The following is a 22,127-nucleotide window of genomic DNA, read 5'->3' as shown; positions in this document are numbered from 1 at the left end:
GAGAGGGGTGGCTTGTGGGGGGATTTGGTGCTGAGGCATATCTGAATGTCATCAGCATATCAGTTGAATTCCAGGGTGAAATGGCGGAGAATCTGTCTGAGAGGGAGGATGTAAATCTATGGAGGAATGGTCCAAGTACAGAGCCTTGGGGAACGCCTTGTGTGTCTGTGGATGAGACAGTGGAGTGGCTATGAATAGAGATGAAGTGTGATCTGTTTGAAAGGTAGAACCGGAGCCAGCTGGGTGCAGGGCCTTCAATACCAAGGTCTCCTAGGCTAGTGAGCAAGATGTTGTGGCTCATGGTGTTGAAGCCGAAAGCTGCACTCAGGTGGCGGAGGATGTCATTGAGTTCTTTGAGGGGTGTGGTTTCTGTGCTGTGGAGGGTCTGGAATCTGGACTGGAGGGTTATTGTGATCCAGGTCGGTTAGGAGTTGTCTGGCAGGGTTTTTGAGAGGAAGGGGCATTTGGAGATTGACGATAGTTGTTAAAGCAGGAAGGCTCAAGACCAGGTTTTTTGAGGATTGGGGTGACAGCAGCAGTTTTGAAAGCGGAGGGGACGGTTCAATGGGACAGTGAGGAATTTAAGAGGTTAGTGAGGTATTGGCATATGACAGGGAGGCAAGACTTCCGCAGGGAGGTGGGGAGGGGGCAAGGGAGCAGGTAGTGGACAGCAGATCTGAGAGATGGAGGGGATCGATAGATTCTAGATAGATAAGGATCATACGAGTAAAACAGTTAACTCCAGTGGATGTAAACAGAATCCAAAATTACAAAAGACCGGCCGACAAATATACGTGTTCATCTCGTTCCGACGAGAGAGGGGCGGGACTTTCCGTTACATGGTTTTGGGGGCGAGAGAGGGAGGGATTTCTGAAAGAAACATGCCGTTTTCGTTGGATGCTTCGGTTGTTTTGTTGAATTATTCGTAAAAAAAAACCTACATAATTATTTTCCCTATCTTTATTGCGATTATTAAGGTCAGGTTAATATTATTTTCGTTCTGAGGACTGTTAACCGGCATATACATCTCACAGGAATTACGAGACCGGAAACGGCGTTTTCTAAACCGGTATAACGCTATGATCGTCATGATCCTGCCCCCTCCGACAAGAGTGCAGGAATACGCATTGCATCTATTGGTTAACTCGAGGAAGTGGGCGGAGCAAAGAAAGTGACAGCATCTACATTGAACAACTTTGTATGCTAGCTTGCTAACTTTGTATTGACTCATGGTGTATTGAAAGTCTTTACCGGGCTGTCTATCTGTGGTCACGCGGACTAAAAGGTAACAACAGAGTCTTCGCAAAGGTTACCTTGAGGGTTGCATTCGTAGCATAGCATGCTATCGTTGTATTTGTGTTATTACTAAAATACAAATGGCAATTTGGCTGAGCTCTGATATATGTTAGCATAGCTAGTACTGTGCCCAGACAGTCAGCTGGTATAGGAGCTCCTACTGCCAACAAAACTACCGAGAAGGAAAGCAACCAACTATGTGCTACTCGTCAACACGTTTCTCTTGCGACCTATGTACGAACACCGGCTAGTCGGACTAAAACAACAAGACACTGGTCCAGCTCCACCATCTCGGTCAAGCTGGAGTATGTTGCTCCACTGTTAATGTGTCACTCACGGCACGTTTAGAGATCTCTAAGGACGTTTAAACGTTGTGTATCTCAGTGGGTGACGACGATCACAACCAAACCAGGTTTGAACCTCTTGTCTGATAGGATGAACTGCCAGGATGGCGAGCAAGGGGAGCTCTGTGGGTGGACGAGTTCGGTAAGTAACGTTAACTGTAGGCAACCAGAGTACTGCATTAGGATCATGACTAGTCTTTTCTCAACAGTGTGAGCTGCAATCAAATACATATGGATTTGGTTGGTTTATTCGCTACATTGCTGTATCTTTACAGGTTTGGGCAAACAGCAGAAGTGAACTTAAAGCCAGGGTGCAGATGTTTGTGGAGGAGAGGATGCAGACAACTATGGTGTGTAATGTTTTGATGTACATTGAATCATTTTGGACAATGTATGTCATCCATATTGCACAGCAGCTATAGGAAACGGAACAACTCAACCACAACAATTGTAGTAGAATGTTTTGGTGTTTACAGTCATTTGTGTGATAGTTGGTGCATCCCAAAAAAGAATGACAGGTTCTATATCGATGTTGTATTCCTCAAAATACACAAATCATAGAAAAGGAGAGGAATAGTTTGTACACATTAAGAAAGGAAAACCTCTCCAGCACCCATTTTCTTAATACAAATTATAGCTATGTCATTATGACAATTGAGTTTATGGCCATGAGGATTTTTCAAGACAAGCTTGTCCCTGTAACCTCCTGCCCCCTATATGGTTGTCTTCCTGTGACCGGTCTCTCACTGGATCTGGTCATGTACTCACAGCTCACCGGCGTGCTGATTGGAGCGGCGGTGGCCGTGTCTCTGATTGGCCTGGTGATCCTCTTCCTCTACAGAAGACACAAGCTGGCCCGTGAGTCTCCCTCTCTCTATATATGTGTCCATTTTGTTTTTTGCTGTCTGCGTAAATTAGCCGGTGACAGCGGTGGTAAAGACGTAGTTCGCAGGGCTGTCTGTTGCCTACGACAGTGGCCGTTGTGGGCTACACAAGTGACATACCGGCGCATACCTCCATGGAGCTATGCAGCGGAAATGTGCCTACAATTGCAAAAGCAAAGCAGCAAAGGCTCTTTCTTGTTGTTTTCTTGATGTAGGTGAGCGGCAGCCTGGTGTGCCCCATTACCGCTTCAGGAAAAGGGACAAAGTGCTCTTCTACGGAAGGAAGATCATGCGAAAGGTAGATTTGCTACACTCTCTTTCTCTCTTGTCCTCCAAGAAGGCCTCAGAAGATGCATTTTAAGCTTTTTTTATTTGTCATCCCTTATTGTAGCATTATTTTGTTTGCTTGTCAATGCTTGTTTGATGAAAGAACGGTCCAAATGCATTGCTCAAGCCGTCTGCTGATCAAATTATGAATAAATCATTTGGCTGATTTGCATATTGTTTTTTATGTAGCTTCTGATCTATGCTTCCCTCTACTACGTCTCATGTAAACAGCTGTGCGGAGGACTCTTCTGGGCTTTTCCTATTTCCCGCTGAATGTGTGTTTTCTTTTGTGACGCAGGTTCAGACGCTGTCCGCCACGACCCCCGGTGCCACGACCTCCACGTCTAAGCAACCTCAGCGCATACGCAAAAGGACCAAAGTGCTTAGCATAGCTCGCAAGTATGTTCCTCGTAGCCACACCTTGGGCTCGTCCGGCCTCGTGTGTACGTGAATCCACAAGATCTTGTGTGTGATATGTGTGCGTGTTGTTTTGACAGAATCCTCAGAATTCGCAAGGATCCACCCACTCTACAGCCCAAGGAGCCCCCTCCCTCCCTCCTGGAAGCCGACCTCACAGAGTTTGACGTTCAAAGCTCCAACCTACCGTCAGAGGTCCTCTATATGCTGAAGAATGTCAGGTAAGTGTGTGTGTGTGTGTGTGTGTGTGTGTGTGTGTGTGTGTGTGTGTGTGTGTGTGACTGCGTGACTGTGTGACTGTGGACATTGATCCTAGAAGGAGGGGACTGATTGGTTTGTGCTCTCTCTGCTGTCGCTCTCTCTTCAACTCCCAAATCGTACCTAAAGCACCTTTTTAAGTGACTTGATATAAAAGTGAACGTTCTGCATCATCACTCATCCATGACACGTGAACCTGTTTGTGTGTGTTTAGTTAATTTATGATGTTGATCCTATTCCAGTTGGCCTAGTATCAAACATATTTTTAAAGGTGAACTAATGGTAATAATTGCATCAAGCCCAAAATTGAACATAGCCAAACCTAAAAAGTGAAGTGCTTTCCACCCTTATGTGTAGGATTTGGTGAATAACAACGCAATGCATTTTGTTTTTCCCCCATGATGTTTAAAGAGTGCTGGGTCACTTTGAGAAGCCTCTTTTCCTGGAGCTCTGTCGTCACATGGTGTTGATTGAGCTGCAGGAGGGGGAGGAGCTTTGTCGACCGGGTGACGATGACGACAGCATCTATGTTGTCCAAGATGGCCGCCTGGAGCTCCTCATTCATGAGAACGTATGTAGACGTGAAAAATCTTAATTCTTCTTCATTCTTTCTCACAGCTTTCAAACGTTTTTGGAAATAACTTTATGCATGCAAGTATAATAAATAAATAAATTAGTTAATGAATGAATAAACATTTTGGATTATTCCAATTCAGAAACAGGAAAAGCATCCCTTGCTCATGGGGGACATTTGAACAAAATGCAGAAGTGTGTCTTCCCTCATTAGGCACAAATGCTTGATCTATACACTGCAGACCACAAACCACTAATCCACAGGCATTCATTTTCTGACATAAAGCCTAACGCGTATTAAAGCCACCATGTGATGTCAATTAAACACACATTTACTGCCCTGCATTCACTGCACTATCCTTGGAGCCATCCAGGGATCATCGTAATAGGTGCTTTTCTGTTTGGTTTGGCCCAGGATGGCACAGAGCCCGTGGTGAAGGAGGTTCTTCCTGGTGACAGTGTGCACAGTCTGCTGAGCATCCTGGACATCATCACGGTGAGACTCTTCTCTCTCAGCGTCTGCACACCCCAGCCACTGCCCTGCCTCTTCCACTTTGACCTTTTGACCTGTTCTCTGAGACTTAAGCTGCTTCATATTCCAATTGTCTCCAGACCACTATCTTTCTAATTGGATAGTGTGACTATTTCGTTGGGGTTGGGGGCGGATGCGTAGACTGGGAGAACTGCAAATCAAGGAACAGGGGAACATTTGTTATTTTTCTGACCCAATTTAACTTGGCGGTCGTAGCGCGTCACAGACGACACATCACCCGTGAGGTTGATTTTCTAATCCGGTAAAACCCTGTAGGAATCGAGCTGAACTATAAGTCAACAGTCACAATTGGTCACCTTCCTCGTTCTTCCAGGGTTACCCTGCTCCCTTTAAGACGGTGTTGGTAAGAGCCGCCTCCCGCTCCACCGTACTGCGTCTGCCTGCGTCGGCCTTTCAGTCTGTGTTCGACAAGTACCCCGAGACGCTTGTCCGCGTCATTCAGGTAACCCCTAATCCACCTGCACATGTTTAAGGCTGCGCTATACTTCAGTAATGTCGTCAACCTGGACGGGATTAAAGTTGCACTAAAACATCAGTTACTGTATACAGTCTATCTAGACAGGTGGAAAGCAGCACATCCATAACCCGTTACAAGACATGTGTATATAGGTGTTTAAAGCTGCACTACACAACATTTGCCTGTTACATGATATGTGTATTAAATCTGCATTAAACATCAAGAAACCATTTACATGATATGTGTGTATTGTTTAAAGAATGCAACACCAAGAATGATGAAAAAACATTTGACCTGTTTTGGATGTAGTGATAAAGTGACATAGTACATATTTATTGTTATGTAACATTATGTTTTTTATATTACTAGACTTTTTAAGCGTTTGGGTTAGTGTACTCAAATGTTTTGATTTCTTTATTGGCTTGCCCTGTTGGACTTGTAGATTATTATGGTTCGCCTTCAGAGGGTCACCTTCCTGGCACTGCATAACTACCTGGGCCTCACCACTGAACTCTTCAATCCGGTAACACACATACACACCTTTGACTTCACGTGTTGCATGAGGATTAGCTGAAGGGGGCTGAAGACATTTTCTCTTTGTGACACATTCCTAGAATGTTACCTTGAAGTGCTTGGGGGGGGGGGGGGGGGGGGGGGGAGGGTGGAGGCCCACCCATGGGAGATCCCAGTCAGGACTTTGTTGATCCAGTCTTTTCCTCGTATTTTTCAAACACAATCAGCTACCCCGGGCCACAGCGTGAAACCAGAAGCAAAATAAATAGAAATAGACCCTCGTTTTCAGTGGGAAGAGGTCCTGGGGTGTGGTGCTGTACTATACTATATCTGGTACACAGAGAGAGTTTCTGCCTCGAAGCCAGAGCTAGTATTGTCTTTTTTTTAACGGAATGCAGTTGTTTATTTTCTTTCAACTGGGCCCTACGCATTTTTTCTTCTCTGCAAATGATGTCAATACCGTTTTAGGCATCTCTTGAAGGTCCATTCTCAAAATGTCAGTGTAATCAGATTCCTGTTTAAATCTCCATGACGCTGACCGTATGTTTGCATCCAGGGTAAACTGGTTGACCCCCGAAAGTTGACACATTGATAAAAAAATGTCACTCACTCACCCCTCATGATAACCATCCTAACTAGAGTCAAAGGACACTAAAGGACACTAAAAGACCTCACCCCACCAACCCGGGTGGTCCTCCTGTTGGTTATTGTACCCTGTCCCCCGCCAGGAGCGGCAGGCCGTGCTCCTCTCCAACCTGAGCAGGCTGACGGGGGGCGAGGCCAGCCCGAGCAAGATCTCCCGCCGCCCCGACCCCCACACCCCCGGCTCCACAGAGGCCCTCCCTGAAGCAGGTCTGTGGATCCTCTGTTCATGTATGAGCACATAGACCCCGCGCATGTATCCAGCACTTACGAGCTGGTTCTGGATCGCACGTCCCCTGGGTCTCGGGCTGGTCGATTCTGTGAACTTTGATGACGCTCTAAGCTTCCCACGATTTAAAGTAGAATTGTTTAGAAATGTGTTTTTCCCATTTTGGAGAAAACCAAATTTGTATTTACTTGTTGCGAGAGATATCGAAGCATTCAGTGCCAAAAATTCCATTCAAATCCTTAATAAGCCATTATATCAATGCATAATCGGCTGTATAATCCTGAACTCAATCTTGGAGCAAATAATCAAGATTAATGTTTTTCCAAAGATCGACCAGCTTTACCTAGGCTAGTGGTTCCTTACTCTTGGATTAATTGAAAGTCTGTGTTGTTTCAACCAATCATACCGCCTGCAACCTGCTCATGGACCCTAGGGCAGTGTTTCCCAAGCTTTTATCTTTAGGTGTGCCACTAGATTTTCTTCAAGGATGGAACACCTAATATGCAAGTAGTTAAAAAGAGATATATACATATCCAGTGAGTGAGCAAATAGCGCCAGCGCCCCTTTAACACAAAAAGACCATAGCAGGTGGAAAACAATTGAAAGACCAGCTGACATCTGCACACGTACCAAAGGTTGAAAAACACTGCCCTAGGCTACTGGTTCCAATGATTGGGAATCACTCACCTGACCTGGTTAGCTCAACACACAAGCCTACATATGAATATATGTAGGCTTGTTTGTTGATCAAGTAGAACGAGAAGATGATCTTATTCTACCCTTTTCACCCTGTTCTGTTTGATAGATGGTGGACAGGATACTAATCCACACAGGAAGAGGCGTTCCATCACCTTCCCGTTTGACAGCACAGGTGAGGAAGGCCCGGGGTGCTTTGGCTATTCAAAACCTATGAGCAAGGGGCTCTTGGACCTCAACTACTGGTACAGAGGTACTGGGGCTCGGGTCTCACGCAGTGGTTCAACACCTTCACATAACTGACTTGGGTGTCAGCACTTGTGTGATTAAACGGTCAGGTTGGACACCAGCATGCTCAATCGGCTTCCATCGAATGAACTGTGTTACCCCTCATCCGTCCCCTCAAAGACTCTCACTGGTTCGTAGGACTTGTACATCGTGAGGTCGTACCGCAGTGACTGCCTCCAATTTGGTTGCATAGGAGCCTTGGAATCTATTCGTTATTGGTGTTGGTAGTAATGTTTTCTTGGTCCTTCTTTAGTGATTAATAGGGAAATGAATGTCATTATGGCGAGACATTGTACTTGAAACTGCCGCAGCTAACTCTTGCTAGCAAAACAAAGTGTTCATTAGTCTGGGTTACGGTATATCTCCAACAAAAAATCCCTTGATTCATTCTGATTTACAAGCCCGATAGTAAACCAGTCTGTATTCATAATTTACTTTCTTCTCTGCAATCAGTTAAAATGTTGAAATGGTGATTCCAGTTGAAGCAATGCTGATGATGATACTGATAATGATGAAGATGATAATGTTACTGCGCTGATGATGCTGATGATGACAACTGAAATGTCAGATTTGAAACACAGATAAATTCAAGAGCGTAGTTGTGCTCCAGGTCAAAGGTCAAAGGTGTGTGTGCATTAACGCTCTGCTCTGTGAACAGCGTCTTCAGGTCACGACGCGGGCTTGGACTCTGACGGGTCCAAAGGCGCCAGCGATGAACCATCATCCACCTCATATAAAGTAGGAGCCTCCTCCGCCCCATCGCTGCCCCCTTTACACGTTCTGATGACCCGCTGCCCTCCGCACACGTTACGTTAAGACCATCCTTCGACTAATAGCCTTGTAGCTTGGTGTGCGATCTTATCACATTAATCACACAAATTCAATCCAGTATAATGTTGACAAATAACACTATTTTTGTGGCATATAATTAGATCACTCCGCGCGACTGCTGAACTTATTATTTGGTAAAGATTACACATTCTCGAGCAGTAATTTCAGCGCAAGGCTCAATATAAACTTGTCCCCCGAACCTCCTCAGTCCCGCAGCACTCCCAAGAAGAGCGGGCCCACGGACGGACCCCTGGCGGACGCGTTCCTCTACTCGGGCAGCAGGGGGCGCTCTGACGACGTCTACAGCAGCAGGGAGGTCTTTGAGGCGGCCAAGAGAGACCTCCTGGGCATCTTCCAGCTGCAGGTACAAGGATGGAGGTTGTAAAACGCCCTAAATAAAATCCATTGTGATGTGAAAGGGACCCTTGTTCGGCCAGGCGTGAAACCGATTACCATTATTTGAGTTGAGAAATGAATGTGGGGGACATTAAGCATCAATCATGTTTTATCGATTCCCTTTCACTTCTCTCTCATTTACTCATTATTTCACACTTCACACATCAATAGCCCCAAAAAAAGTTGTCTGTCTTGGATTTTCAGTATTTTTTCATTGTTTCCTCTGCTGTAGGACCCCAGTCTGCTGGAGAACCGGGTCACCCTCCACCACGTAGAGGCCGGGTCTGTGGTGGCTCATCAGGGGGACCAGGTCAGAGCATTCCCCCTCTCATTGGTCCTTTTAGAGTCGACGTCCGGCCTAGTAGCTTTTTTATAAAAATATGAATCCATTCCAATGTATGTTTTTGTTTTACTTTCTGGAAGATTTTGTTCCACACTGTTAATATAAACCGAGTACCGCCGCTTCACGCTCGCTGTTCCACCTCCTGCCCTGCTATCTGTAGTTTGTGAGGCATGAGTGTCACATGACTGCAAACAACCTAATATTAACCTCCATCTCAACCCCCATGTCGCATAGCAACTCCACTCTCGTGTGAGTTCCAGATCCGATTAGAACAGCCCTCCCTGTTGCCATCTCGTCATTTTGGGGCGGGACTGTGACTGTAGCAATCGTGGTGTGATTCTTCATGATTCAGAGCCACTCTCACTGTTTGCTAGTCGCTAGAGGCAAATATATAGCTGTACCCTATCTATTTGAATCAAATTAAACTACAAGATGCAAAAGATTGCGACCCCCCCCCCCCCCCAAAAAGTTTTTCCCTGAAAAAAAAAGTAATTAGTCCCATCAAACGTTGCTGGGGATTACGCTAATCCATTTTACCTCTGCAAAGGACGTTATGTGCATTTTGCTTTGGTAAGACCAAAGGACGAATCTAAATCACGATGACAAAAATACTTTGTAGGGTTTTTTGCAGTTTATCATAGCTTTTTAGTCTTCCAATTACAGCGATAATAGGGTGTGTCTACTCTGACGTACCACATGTAACTCCAAATGGAACCGTGAACATGATGAGAATGATGAGGGTTGTTGTATCGTTGGGACAGGTTCATGTGGCTATCTTCTCAGTATAGTCTCAGCAAAACTAGGAAGAATAAGTTATTTAGAAGTGAATGTGTGCACACTTTTAAGAACTGGAGTTGACTTTTGTTCTCATGTTCATTCTTTCCCTCCCAGGCTTGCTCGGTTGGCAGCCGATGTTTAAACGGTTATGTTTAGACCCAAAGCATTTATTAATTGTTCGCTGTTTGTTCACTGCAGGAGAGTAGAAAATAATGGGCTTCACTGGTGTCACTATGGTATAAATACAGCGTGTAAAGTACAGTACAGAATAAATACTGCATTTATGTCGTCTCAAGGCCCCGTTTGTCAGTCCACCTACTGCAGAGAGGGAGGGGAGGATAGGGTGAAGGGGAGGGGGGGAGGGGGAGGCAAGGGAGTGGAGATGTAGGGGAATTGAGGCAGTAAACGTAAAGAATGGTGTGTGTGTGTGTGTGTGTGTGTGTGTGTGTGTGTGTGTGTGTGTGTGTGTGTGTGTGTGTGTGTGTGTGTGTGTGTGTGTGTGTGTGTGTGTGTGTGTGTGTGTGTGTGTGTGTGTGTGTGCGCGTGAAAGAGTGAGTATAAAGTGCTGTCAAGGTTGAACCTCCCTTTGCCGCCTGTGTGAGGATTGAATTGAGGCTAAAGCACAGCAGTTGGTTTGTTTGTGTCACAACAGACCTGGATATATTTCATATAGATATAGCATTCATAATTGCATCCGTCTCATGTGCTGAGAGGAAGGCGATTCTGTGGGATTGATTTCATACGGTCTGGACTGAGGGGGCGCCATCAACGGCCATTGTCTTTAGATTTTTCTTTGTTCTTTTATTTGTACCATTTGGGCAAATATTCTAGTGTGCTCTCGACTTTTAAATCAAGGCCACTCAATGCCCACATGCACTCTACTAATTTGCTTTCTATATCTGCTATATGGAGAATCATGGCACCCTGGTGCAAAATGGCTTCTTTCTGAGTGCCCCCAAAAAGTCCTAATGGGAATCTGTTCAACAGAAAATTGCCAATCGGTTTTGTAACAATCGGTGTTTTTGCTTGAGCACCAAAATGCGCTCAGAGAATCCTTTATGTCCTCGAAGCCACACGCATCTTAATATTTTTTTGAAGAACTTATTTGGTTGGCGTCGCAGGGGTTTTATTTCATTAATTGATTCCCTCTCTAAGCAGTTTATGAGGCTGGCACACAGCCAGGTGTATGGCTCAGCTCTCATGAATGACTATCTCCCCGGTGATGACCCTGTTCCACAACTAAAATGAATCCTTCCAGGTTTAAACACAGCGGGTGATGACCTCATTCCCTCAGCTTCAGTCCTGACCAGTGAGTCAATAGCGTGTGCATTTCCCTATCAGTATTCAGGGCTGACAATTTAGAATTCTAGGGAGTTAAGATAATGGCTGCATATTTCAGGCCACACTTCTATCAAATCTCTTCCATCTGATAAACTCCTTCCTCCTTTCCTCCTTCCTCTTTTCCAAGTGTCACATGATCAAGTAATGGACTGTGGGTCTTTTTTTTTTTATCACTCAATGATTGCTTTCTCATGTCCTCACTCCCCTTCTCTCTCTGTCTTGCTTTCCCTCTCATCGCCCGTCTCACTCTCAATCTTTTTTCCCTCACTCCCCACCTCTCTCTCTCTCTGTCTCTCTCTCTCTCTCTGTCTCTCTCTCTGTCTCTCTCTCTCTCTCTCTCTCTCTCTCTCTCTCTCTCTCTCTCTCTCTCTCTCTCTCTCTCTCTCTCTCTCTCTCTCTCTCTCTCTCTCTCTCTCTCTCTCTCTCTCTCTCACTCCCTCCCTTTTCCCCTTTCCTCGTTCTCTCGTATCATCCCTTTACTTCCCCCTGTTTCTCCCTCTCTGTTTCTTTTCTTCCGTATCTCTGTCTATGTTTCTGTCTGTGTGTCTATCCCTCTCTCTCTGTCTCTCCATCTTTGTCTCTCTTTCACTCTCTCTGTTTATCTCTGTGTTTATCTCTCTCTCTCTTTCACTATCACTATTTCCATCTCTGTTTCTCCCTCTCTCTGTCTCGGTCCCTCCCTCTCTCTATCCCTCTCTCCCTTTCTCACTCTCTCTCTATCCCTCTCTCCCTTTCTCTCTCTCTTTCTATCCGCCTCTCTATCCCTCTCTCTCTCTCTCCCTCTCTCCCTCTCTCCCACCCTGTCTCTCCGTCTCGGCCCCCCAGGAGGTGAGCATCCAGTTTGTGATCTCGGGCTCCCTGCACGTGTTCCAGCGGATGGTGGACCGCGAGGAGGAGTCGTGTCTGTTCGTCACCTTCCCCGGGGAGCTGGTGGGCCAGCTGGCCGTGCTGACTGGGGAGCCCCTCATCTTCACCGTGCGCGCCCAGCGGGACTGTCGCTTCCTCGCCATCTCAAAGAGCCACTTCTATGAGTAAAGATACAGACACCCACCCTGACTCACACACCAGGCTTACACACATTGACCGTAAGGTGAACACCGCCACTGGGATCACAACATGTCAGCCGTGGGGGTTCTGTAGTATTCTGGATCGTATTCAAATGTCGACAGTTCTATTCATCATCCGTATATTGATGTCATCCTATATTTTGATAAATATAGTAGAGTTCACTATATAAATTGTATTGCATAGTGGTCAAGTAAAGTTAATGTAATGTTACTGTGTGTGTGTGTGTGTGTGTGTGTGTGTGTGTGTGTGTGTGTGTGTGTGTGTGTGTGTGTGTGTGTGTGTGTGTGTGTGTGTGTGTGTGTGTGTGTGTGTGTGTGTGTGTGCAGGATCATGCGGGTGGAGCCCAAGGTGCTGCTGAACATCGCCCACACGGTGGTCCGCAGGATGTCCCCCTTCGTGCGGCAGATCGACTTCGCCCTGGACTGGGTGGCGGTGGAGGCCGGCAGGGCGGTCTACAGGTAGGCCCGCCGCTCGGCGTTCTCCACGCCTCGCCCTGGGTGGACACGGTTCACCCTGGGTGGACACGGTTCACCTAGTTTCAGTCGCTCGCAAGTGTCCTCGTTCAACGCTCTCCAGGCGTAGTATATCGTAAAAAAAAGAAATGGGTAATGGGTACACCTTTTTGGTTTGTTTGCCACGTTTATCCAGAGAATCTACTGTATCATGTCCTCAAGGTGGTCCCACTGGGACATGTACACAATTATTTGTACCAGTCTTTAGATTCAGATACATTTCCTTGAATGACGTTTTTGGCATTTGTTTTGTTGATTTTATATTCCTTATTCTTATTAGTTGAACATCTTTTTTGATACTTTTTGTTGATTTGTTTTATGTTTGGTAATTTCAAATGATCAGTTGGAAAACTAACGATTTGTAATTGTGTGTGTGTGTGTGTGTGTGTGTGCGCCTCAGGCAGGGAGAGAAGTCGGACAGCTCCTACATCGTGCTGAGCGGACGCCTGCGCTCTGTCATCCAGAAGGACGACGGCAAGAAGGAGCTGACGGGGGAGTACGGACGGGGAGACCTCATCGGCGTGGTAACCGCATGAAACAAAAACCTGGTGATGGGTTACTGTTCTCCCAACGCAGGCTTTAGATGAATCATCTGAAGTTTAGATGAAAGTTTGGACTTTCCATGAATCATCTAATGTCTGATGGCAGGCGAGCTCTAATCTGATTGAACTCAGTGGGACAGATCTTTCTTTTGCATCATCTTTGTATTGACCAATCACGAGGCTGTAGATGGAGATCTGTAGGCGCCTATTTGGAGAAAACAGGAAAAGTTCTGCTTTAACCAAATAGTACTGCTACGGTGTGTGGCAGATTTTATATACAACAGCGCAGTTTTTAACGCAGATAACGGTTACACAACGACGGTACTAAAAAAGTATCATAAAGTTGGCGTGGGCCGTAACCATGGGGATAAGAGGTTCTTTCCTAAAACTCAGTCCAAACTTTTGTTTTTTATCCCATAGTGTTCGAATTCCAACTGAAACAGTGGGTTCACTGGCTCTTCAAACCACGTGTGGAGAATAAATAGAAGTATACACGTGTGTGTGTGTGTGTGTGTGTGTGTGTGTGTGTGTGTGTGTGTTTATATATGATATAACCTTAAACCTTGCAAAACATTGACACCGTTAAAAGCTGTTGCGAAAGTCCATCCTGTCAAAAGTCCACGCTGAAGCCTATTCCCCATCCCTCACCCTCCCCTCTGGCGGCTGATGTGCTCTACATCTCTGCACGGATGCTAATAATAATGCACTGGCATCCGGGTGCCATGGTTACCGTTACCGCGGAGGCTCAGTTCCAATGCCAGAGACGCTGGAAATTAAGATGTTTATGAAAGGTGGATGGCACTCTGAGATAAATGTAGCCTCTGTTGACGTCATTGCTCCACCCCGTTTCGATCAGATGATTCGGTTTCGCATGTTTTTTTGTGTGTCGTGACACAGACTGTGTGAGGATATTTATGGATGTTACAAAAATCGAAGCATCGTGTGAATGTAGGGTTATGATTAGCAATGTGGTCTCCAGCATTTGTTACTTGGTATTGATTTCGGTCCAAAGTGTCCTGAAGTTAGGGCTGGTGTCATTTCCCTCCTTTCCTCCAGCACATTGACTCCAACACGTCATTTGATTTGCTTCAAGTGATTATTGTATTGTCCTCTCCCTCTGGTCCTTGTCTGTGTAAGGAAAACAAATTGTTAGAATATAGTTTGTACTGCAGAAGACCGATGCAACAGGACGCCTCCTACTTTATTCTAACAAGATTTATTTGAAAACGTACAATATTAAATGCATTTAATCAAATCAGCATCTGCCAAGTGGAACACAGATGGCACTTTATTTGAGTGATGTCTTTTAATGACAGAACCACACAAGTGCATCGGCGTTCCTCAGGCGTCATGTTCACACCTGTTGTGTTGTGATCCAGGTGGAGGCCCTGACCAATCAGAACCGAGCCACAACGGTGCACGCGGTGCGGGACTCTGAGCTGGCCAAGCTGCCGCAGGGAGCGCTGAGCTCCATCAAGAGGAAGTTCCCTCAGGTAGGCGGGACCTCAGGGGAGCTGGTGGGTTGGTCTGGTGTTGCTCAGGGAGGCGGGACCTCAGGGGAGCTGGTGGGTTGGTCTGGTGTTCCTCAGGTAGGCGGGCCCTCAGGGGAGCTGGTGGGTTGGTCTGGTGTTCCTCAGGGAGGCGGGACCTCAGGGGAGCTGGTGGGTTGGTCTGGTGTTCCTCAGGGAGGCGGGACCTCAGGGGAGCTGGTGGGTTGGTCTGGTGTTCCTCAGGGAGGCGGGACCTCAGGTCTTGTGTCTGGAGAACTTACCTTTTATAAAAAAAAAACGAAAAAAAAAACGTAATTATAAAAAACATACAATATACGTTTTGTACAATTCATCATAAATGTTTGATCATTGACAGCAGGAGGTAATTTATCGAAGTCTTGCTCGGTCCGCTTTGCCATTTTCATTTTATAACCACTTTTTTGTAATTAAAAAAAATAAATAGTCAATAGGATATTGCATGGTGTACATGCTAAATAAGTTCCCTTCCGTCGCGGTGCTTAAGGTTTGTGTATGATTTAAAATTGCATGTATGTGCAGTATAGAAATAACTGATTAGAAAAAGCTAAAGTAGTAAGGCTAGGGCCTTACTAGGGCTTCATGTTTGAAAGCATTGTTTCCTATGTTGCTCCTTGTTCTGTCGTTGTGGATGAAAACGCCGGTAGAGCCGATAACATTCTGCACTGCTCTGCATTTCAGGTTGTCACCCGGCTGATTCACTTACTGGGCCAGAAAATCCTCCAGCAAGTCAATGGCCCCCTGACAGGTGTGTGTGTATGCGTTCTTATCGTCAAGTGATAGATGTTTGTACATTTAGCTGCAGAATACCGATGTGCAGCCGTGTGTACACCCCTGGTCGCTGAGGAGAATCACTGGCACTCCGTCTCTTGTCAAGTCAACAGTACATTTTGGGGCCTCCTATCAAGGTCGAGTGGAGAGAAAACAGCACGTGTTTTTCTCCCTCTGTCTTTCTGGCTGTCGACACACTCTCCTTGTTTAGCTCATTTTGTCAGAGCCCAGTAAACCAACACGATGATGTGTGTGTCTATCTTTGTGTGTGCGTGCGTGTGAGTGCGACTTTGTGTGCATGCGGGTGTGCGTCCTTGTTTCCGTCTTTGTGTTTGTGTGTCTGTCTGTGTATGTGTCTGCGTGTGTTTGTGCCTGTGTCCACGTGTGTGTCTGTGTGCATGCGTGTGTGTCTGTGCCTGCTTGTTGGTGTGTATCCATGCGTGTGTGTCGGTGTGGGTGTGCGTGAGTGGGTGTACGTACGTCTGTGTGTGTGTACGTCTGTGTGTGTGTGTGTGTGTGTGCGCTCGCGCGCATGTGTCTGTGTGTGTGTGCATTCATGTGTATGTGTGTGCGTGTGTCTGTCTGTCTGTGTCCGGGTGTGTGTGTGTGTGTCTGCGCGACCCTCAGCCCGCAGCCTGGCCCTTCACACCCCAGGGAGCAAATGGGACGCGGGTAACCAGGCCTCCAACCTCTGCACCGTGACGGTGCTGCCCGTGTCCGAGGAGGTCCCCCTCACCGCCTTCACCCTGGAGCTGCAGCTCGCCCTCCTGGCCATCGGTGAGCCCCGCTCAGAGGTCAACCCTAGGGTTCGGGAGACTGTATAGGGGTCGTACCGTCTGTACTCGCGCGGGGGGGGATTCAGGCTATGGTGTCAGAGAGGACGGACTTAGATCTGAGTTGTAGAGGGCCTTTTGTCCAACGCACGTTGACCAGGAAGAAGATGAAGTTGCTAGCTGATTTGACCGATGTTTGCGGCTGGTCTGGCGTGGTAGAATCTTCCGCACACGCAGGGACGAACTTACACATGTACGCATACACAAACATTAGCCCCTTTTATGTTACAAGATTATTATTATTGATGTATTTAACCAGGTTAGTTTAATTGAGGTCACAGCTAATTGACGGTAAGCCGCTGCACCACGGCACATTAAGACGGGTGTTGTTGGTCCAGGCCATGTGCAGAGTGATCAGGTTGACCGCTGTGTGTTGCAGGTCCCACTCTGCTGCTGAACAGTGATTGCATCAAGCAGTGTCTGGGGGCCGCCGCACTGGACAGGTGAGATGGTCGTCATTGATCACGCGTGGTGCGTGAATACCCTTTCTGTAGCGGCCTTGTTCCCTCTGTTTTCGAAGGTCTCGCTCTCTCGCTCCCTTGCTCTCTCTCTCGCTCTATTATTGCATTCACTTCAGGTACTTGAGTGCTTTAGCGGCATACAAAATTACAATTCTTTTCTTCTTTTCTAATAAGCTGCCGACCATGAGCACGCACGCGCGCGCGCACACACACTCACACTCACACTCACCCACTGTCTGTCTGTCCTCAGCGTCCACGAGTACCGTCTGTCCAGCTGGCTGGGACAGCAGGAAGACATCCATCGCATCGTCCTCTACCAGACGGACAACGGCCTCACGCCCTGGACCCAGCGCTGCATCCGCCAGGCCGACTGCATCATCATCGTGGGTCTGGGGGAGCAGGACCCCGCCGTGGGGGAGGTAAGGGGAGGGGGGAGCACGGCCAGGACCCTGGTGGGGGGGGGGCCAGGACCCTGGTCGGGGGGGGGGGACCAGGACTCTGGTGTGGGGGGACCAGGACCCTGGTGGGGGGGGGGGGGGGACCAGGACTCTGGTGTGGGGGGACCAGGACCCTGGTGTGGGGGGGGGGGACCAGGACTCTGGTGTGGGGGGACCAGGACCCTGGTAGGGGGGAGGGGACCAGGACCCTGGTAGGGGGGAGGGGACCAGGACCCTGGTAGGGGGGAGGGGACCAGGACTCTGGTGTGGGGGGACCAGGACCCTGGTGGGGGGGGGGGGGATCAGGACTCTGGTGTGGGGGGACCAGGACCCTGGTGGTGGGGGGGACCAGGACCCTGCCGTAGTGGGGGGGACCAGGACCCTGCCGTAGTGGGGGGTGGGAGCACGACTAGGACCCTGTTGTTGGAGAGGGGGAGGTGGGGGGAGGTCTAGGTCCCTAGTGGGCTGAGGGGGGATAGTGAGAGGAGCAGAGGAATGGATGGATGTCTGTGTGTCAGAGTAGATGGGTCACTTCCCAGGGGTCAGAGATAGGAGGGTGTTGCACTGGACACTCAGAACAGGGGGGCTGGTTGGTCGGTGTAGGGGCCGGGTTGCTGCCCCCAATATCCGCAGGCTGCCTGCAGGCCTCCACCTGGAGCATGGCCCTCCACCGCTCTGCCTCCTCCTTGTCCTTACAGATACGTGTGGTCCAGAGGGAGGGACATGGCTTCTAAAGTGCTAAGCTGGTGTTCCCAAAACCAGCCCCACGTTTTACGTTAACATGGGGACTGTAGCTCAGACGGAGCGTGCTAACCTCAGTGAGGACACAATCTCTGGACGTTTTAGTTTCACACGTCCCTTCGTCCTCAGGAGAGCTGCCAAAGTGGACGTCATGCCCGTGGGGAAATGAGAAATGAAACTGATGGCAGTTGGACATTTTGGGTTGAGATTATGGTACCATTGAAATATGGGCGTGATTGTGGTTTGGATCACATGGTGTGCACGTCAAAGCAGGCGGGTCAAGGGGCTTGGGTCATTGGGCCAATCAGGGAGAGAGTGTTAGAAATTGGAGCAATCAGGGAGAAGAAACATTGGCTGCGCAATATGAAAGAGGATGGAGATTATGGAGGAAGTTGAGAGAAGAGAAAATCCGTTCAACAAAAGCCTGCTTGGTCAGGTCGACTGAGCAAATGGAAGTGGTTTTCTCTGAGGCTGGGGAAATTGAAGGGAAGAGAAATGTGTTCACTTTAAACAGGAGATGAGGAGAGGAATGGAAATAAGGATCGATATTCTTTTGGGCACAGAATGAGTCATAGCTTTGTGTGGATATTACCAAGTCACAGACACGTCGACACACACACACACACACACACACACACACACACACACACACACACACACACACACACACACACACACACACACACACACACACACACACACACACACACACACCTATTCATAATTTTCCTAACCAACACTTAGAACATTTACCCACAAGATATGTGCTAAGGACTGCAATACTAGCGTATTGCAGATCTGTAAATGTTATGGTTTTTTATTTCTTTATTGAATGTGGCCTTACACATACATATTATGTATACATATACGTATTGCAGAAGCAAAGAATCCCAAGACTGGAGTTCTTCTCATCTCTACTATGAACTGGTCTGAATCTGTTGGGTGCTCCATGGATTTTATGCTTTATAAGCTTGCTCTCAAAGTTAAGGAGGCAAAAGTTCTATCTGTCCTATTATGAACTGTTTTTACACAATACGGCGACAAACTAAATGGCAAAGAAAAAGACGATCGAAATAGAAACTCCTGCTTGGCGCAACAGTTTTTGGCAAGTTCATTCTGAAGGTGTGAACAAAGGCAGCTCTATTCTTGATTCAGAGCTATTTTATCACGTTCAAGCCGTCCCGGGTGTGAGATACAAGTCTGTCGGCAGTAACCGCACAGCAGTCAGACGCGCGTGGCAGATTGGTCTCAAACCACAGGACTACATCCTGATGTATGACCACAACACAGCCACCAAACGTCGCAACACTAGCGCTGCACCAGGGCAGAAAGAACAACAAAGCAATCTACTCCAAACAGTGCCCAGGTCCATCCTTGAAAATGTAATATGATCAAGGGTTTAAGTTGTAGCCGCTCAGGTTTCAAAGAGTGATGAGTGTGTCTGCAGCTCTTTGTTTAATGGGGGAGAGGCTGGACTGAGCACTGACGCCCGCTAGCACACGAAGATAGGCTGGAGAGGAGCTTAGAAAGGACCGTTCAGGATGACTCACTTCTCTCATTACCCCCGGCCCTTCTCGCCGTCCTATAGTTACATTAACCCTTAAAGGGCGCCTATTATGACGCCATGTGATGCCGATTAGCCATTTTGTGGGGCGTGTCCACCTCAGACACACGATGGAGGATCAGCTGGGTAGGCTGACCACGCCCACGTGATGACGTCACTTAAGGTGTGGTCTAGAAACGGCACAGAACGGCCTGTCCACATCAAACCCATCGCTCAATCAGGATCCCTGTGAACATAAGACGTTTTTAAAGGGGACATATTATGCCACCAGTTGTGAGTGTGATTAGCCATTACAAGGCGTTCTGAAAATCTGCATCTTCTGACATCAGAAGTGGGCCTGTCCACCTAGATGTGTGCTGGATAGATCAGTCTACCAGCCAGTACCCAGTGGACTCTAGCAAACGTTGCTCACCTATCCGTCATACATCTAGGTGGACACGCCCACTTGTGATGTCAGAAGAGGCCGATTTTCAAAATGGCTTGAAACGGCCAATCAAACTAACACCTAGTGATACAACATGTCACCTTTTAAGATATTGAAATCCATTTCCTTGTGTTTTTTTTTATACGTTTTTTTTTCCTCAAAACATCCCCTTGAGGGATGCGGTCTCAAACACCGTCCCTCACGCATTGTTTTCTCCGGGGGGGTTTCGCTGTTCCTCCGCGCTAGCTGGAGCGCATGCTGGAGCGCAGCGCCGTGCGGGCCCAGAAGCAGCTGGTCCTGCTGCACCGCGAGGACGGGCCCCCGCCCACTGGCACCGTCCACTGGCTCAACATGCGCAGCTGGATCTCCAGGCACCACCACCTCTCCTGCCCCCGCAGGGTCTTCTCCAAGAGGAGCCTGCCCAAGCTGGTAGGCGGTGTGTGTGTGTGTACGTGTGTACGTGTGTACGTGTGTATGTGGGTGGCGTGTGGCTCAGGAGGTAGAGTGGGTTGGCGGGTAGCCGGAGGGTTGCTAGTTCGATAGCATGAGCGTGTCGAAGTGTCCCTGAGCAAGACACCTAACCAAAGCTGCTCCAGACGAGCTGGCTGTCGCCATGCAAGGTTGACACCGCTGTCGGTGTGTGCATGTGTGCATACATGGGTCAATTTTAGGCAATATTGTAGAGTAATTTGATTGGCCACTGGTTAGGAACGCGCTATATATTTAACACTTTATAAATGCAGTCCATTTACCATTTACTGGACTGGCATGAAGGAAAGGGCTAAAGTCATATTTGTATAGATACAAATAATTAAATGTGTATAAATTCATTACATTTGCATAGCTTTTCAAGTGAGACCAGTATATATATTATATAACATATATGCATAGTGTGTGCCACTTACAATTCAGTCCTGGTGCTTTATCCCCCATCACATATCCTCTTCACACACTCTCTCCCCTCTGTCTCCTTGTTCTCCTGCCTCCTCCCGGCCCCAGAGGGAGATGTACCAGAGGGTGTTCCAGAAGCCCGCTGACAGACATTCAGACTTCTCCCGCCTAGCCCGCGTCCTCACGGGCAACGCCATCGCCATCATCCTGGGGGGAGGAGGGGCCAGGTAGGCTGGATTAATACCAGTGCGTCATGCTGGGACTAAACCATGATGGGGCTCCTTAATGGAGGCGAATGTATGGCGGTGGGTAGGGCGGTGTGTCGCGACGGCTTGATTACCAACGCCACAGTATATACGCTCCAATAACAACCCCCCCCCCCCCCCCCCCCCCAGAGTGGTTTATCCCGCTGATCCCACAGTTACACGCCAATGATTAGATCTAGATAAGTATTCTACAATGCTGTTTGTTGTATGTAAAATCTTAAACACTTCAGATAGACACAAATCTAAATACAGTAATGATCATGTTAATGACGTTGTGTACGGCACTACTGACCTAAAGTCCAAATACTTCCAACATTTCTGTGCATCGTGAGACCGTCCGTATCTGCCAAGGTGGCGTTCTGTCTCTTGGACGGCCCAGAGCCTGTTGAAATACTCTAGGTCCAATCAACGCAGCGTTGCCGAAAAATGGCTGAGCTTAAGGAAAGGGGAGTGATCAACAGGGCAACGGAAACCGTTGAGTGTATGAAATCGACTCTATAACGATGTTAAAAGCGGAACAGAAATGTGCCGGGAAGGTTTTGCTTAATGACTGCAACAGTTTCGCCAAAATTCAGCACTATTGCATCTCTGGCTTTATAGATTGGTAAACAAAACCGTCTCTGGAAAAATCACTGTGCTGTTTTATTGCTTAGATCTCTGTATACCTGGCACACCCGTCCAGAACTGTTTGCCACCAAATTAGAGCAGAACTACCGTTCAGACGTTTGAGGGATCAGCGATTCAATAAAAAATCGACTTAATGGGATTGATGATCCCTAATCTGAAGATCTTGGCCTGGAACCTTCCACCATCATACTCTGGGAAAATATCATAGGGACACATCATTAGACGGGGCTGCCAGCATAATGACTGGCATCAAAGTATTGTCACAACTATTCATTTACATGACAAAGACAGGCCTTAAT

General features: G+C 47.6%; 1 protein-coding gene across 4 annotated transcripts in view; it reads left to right on the top strand.

The window, feature by feature from the left end:
• Nucleotides 1-1,140: 1,140 nt before the first annotated feature.
• pnpla7a (patatin-like phospholipase domain containing 7a) overlaps nt 1,141-22,127 on the top strand; it is a 31,635-nt gene continuing 10,648 nt past the window's right edge. For 2 of the 4 annotated variants that reach the window (XM_030353904.1, XM_030353908.1), the window contains exons 1-26: nt 1,141-1,285; nt 1,731-1,782; nt 1,916-1,990; nt 2,411-2,498; nt 2,740-2,822; nt 3,150-3,250; nt 3,349-3,489; nt 3,938-4,097; nt 4,515-4,595; nt 4,966-5,094; nt 5,552-5,632; nt 6,351-6,474; nt 7,299-7,364; nt 8,136-8,215; nt 8,517-8,672; nt 8,937-9,014; nt 11,991-12,196; nt 12,560-12,691; nt 13,146-13,269; nt 14,667-14,780; nt 15,495-15,561; nt 16,212-16,361; nt 16,797-16,860; nt 17,129-17,297; nt 20,291-20,473; nt 21,044-21,162. In XM_030353904.1, coding sequence (XP_030209764.1) covers nt 1,732-1,782; nt 1,916-1,990; nt 2,411-2,498; nt 2,740-2,822; nt 3,150-3,250; nt 3,349-3,489; nt 3,938-4,097; nt 4,515-4,595; nt 4,966-5,094; nt 5,552-5,632; nt 6,351-6,474; nt 7,299-7,364; nt 8,136-8,215; nt 8,517-8,672; nt 8,937-9,014; nt 11,991-12,196; nt 12,560-12,691; nt 13,146-13,269; nt 14,667-14,780; nt 15,495-15,561; nt 16,212-16,361; nt 16,797-16,860; nt 17,129-17,297; nt 20,291-20,473; nt 21,044-21,162 — 2,822 coding nt within the window. In that variant the 5' untranslated portion in view covers nt 1,141-1,285; nt 1,731. Of the gene's footprint in view, nt 1,783-1,915; nt 1,991-2,410; nt 2,499-2,739; nt 2,823-3,149; nt 3,251-3,348; nt 3,490-3,937; nt 4,098-4,514; nt 4,596-4,965; nt 5,095-5,551; nt 5,633-6,350; nt 6,475-7,298; nt 7,365-8,135; nt 8,216-8,516; nt 8,673-8,936; nt 9,015-11,990; nt 12,197-12,559; nt 12,692-13,145; nt 13,270-14,666; nt 14,781-15,494; nt 15,562-16,211; nt 16,362-16,796; nt 16,861-17,128; nt 17,298-20,290; nt 20,474-21,043; nt 21,163-22,127 lie in introns of all 4 variants that reach the window. The other 2 variants (XM_030353907.1, XM_030353906.1) reach the window with 2 other exon arrangements.

The sequence above is a fragment of the Gadus morhua genome, chromosome 4 (assembly GCF_902167405.1).
Source record: "Gadus morhua chromosome 4, gadMor3.0, whole genome shotgun sequence".
Lineage (NCBI taxonomy): Eukaryota > Metazoa > Chordata > Actinopteri > Gadiformes > Gadidae > Gadus > Gadus morhua.
Note: the sequence above shows the minus strand (reverse complement) of the source record. Positions and strands in the feature narration are given on the sequence as shown.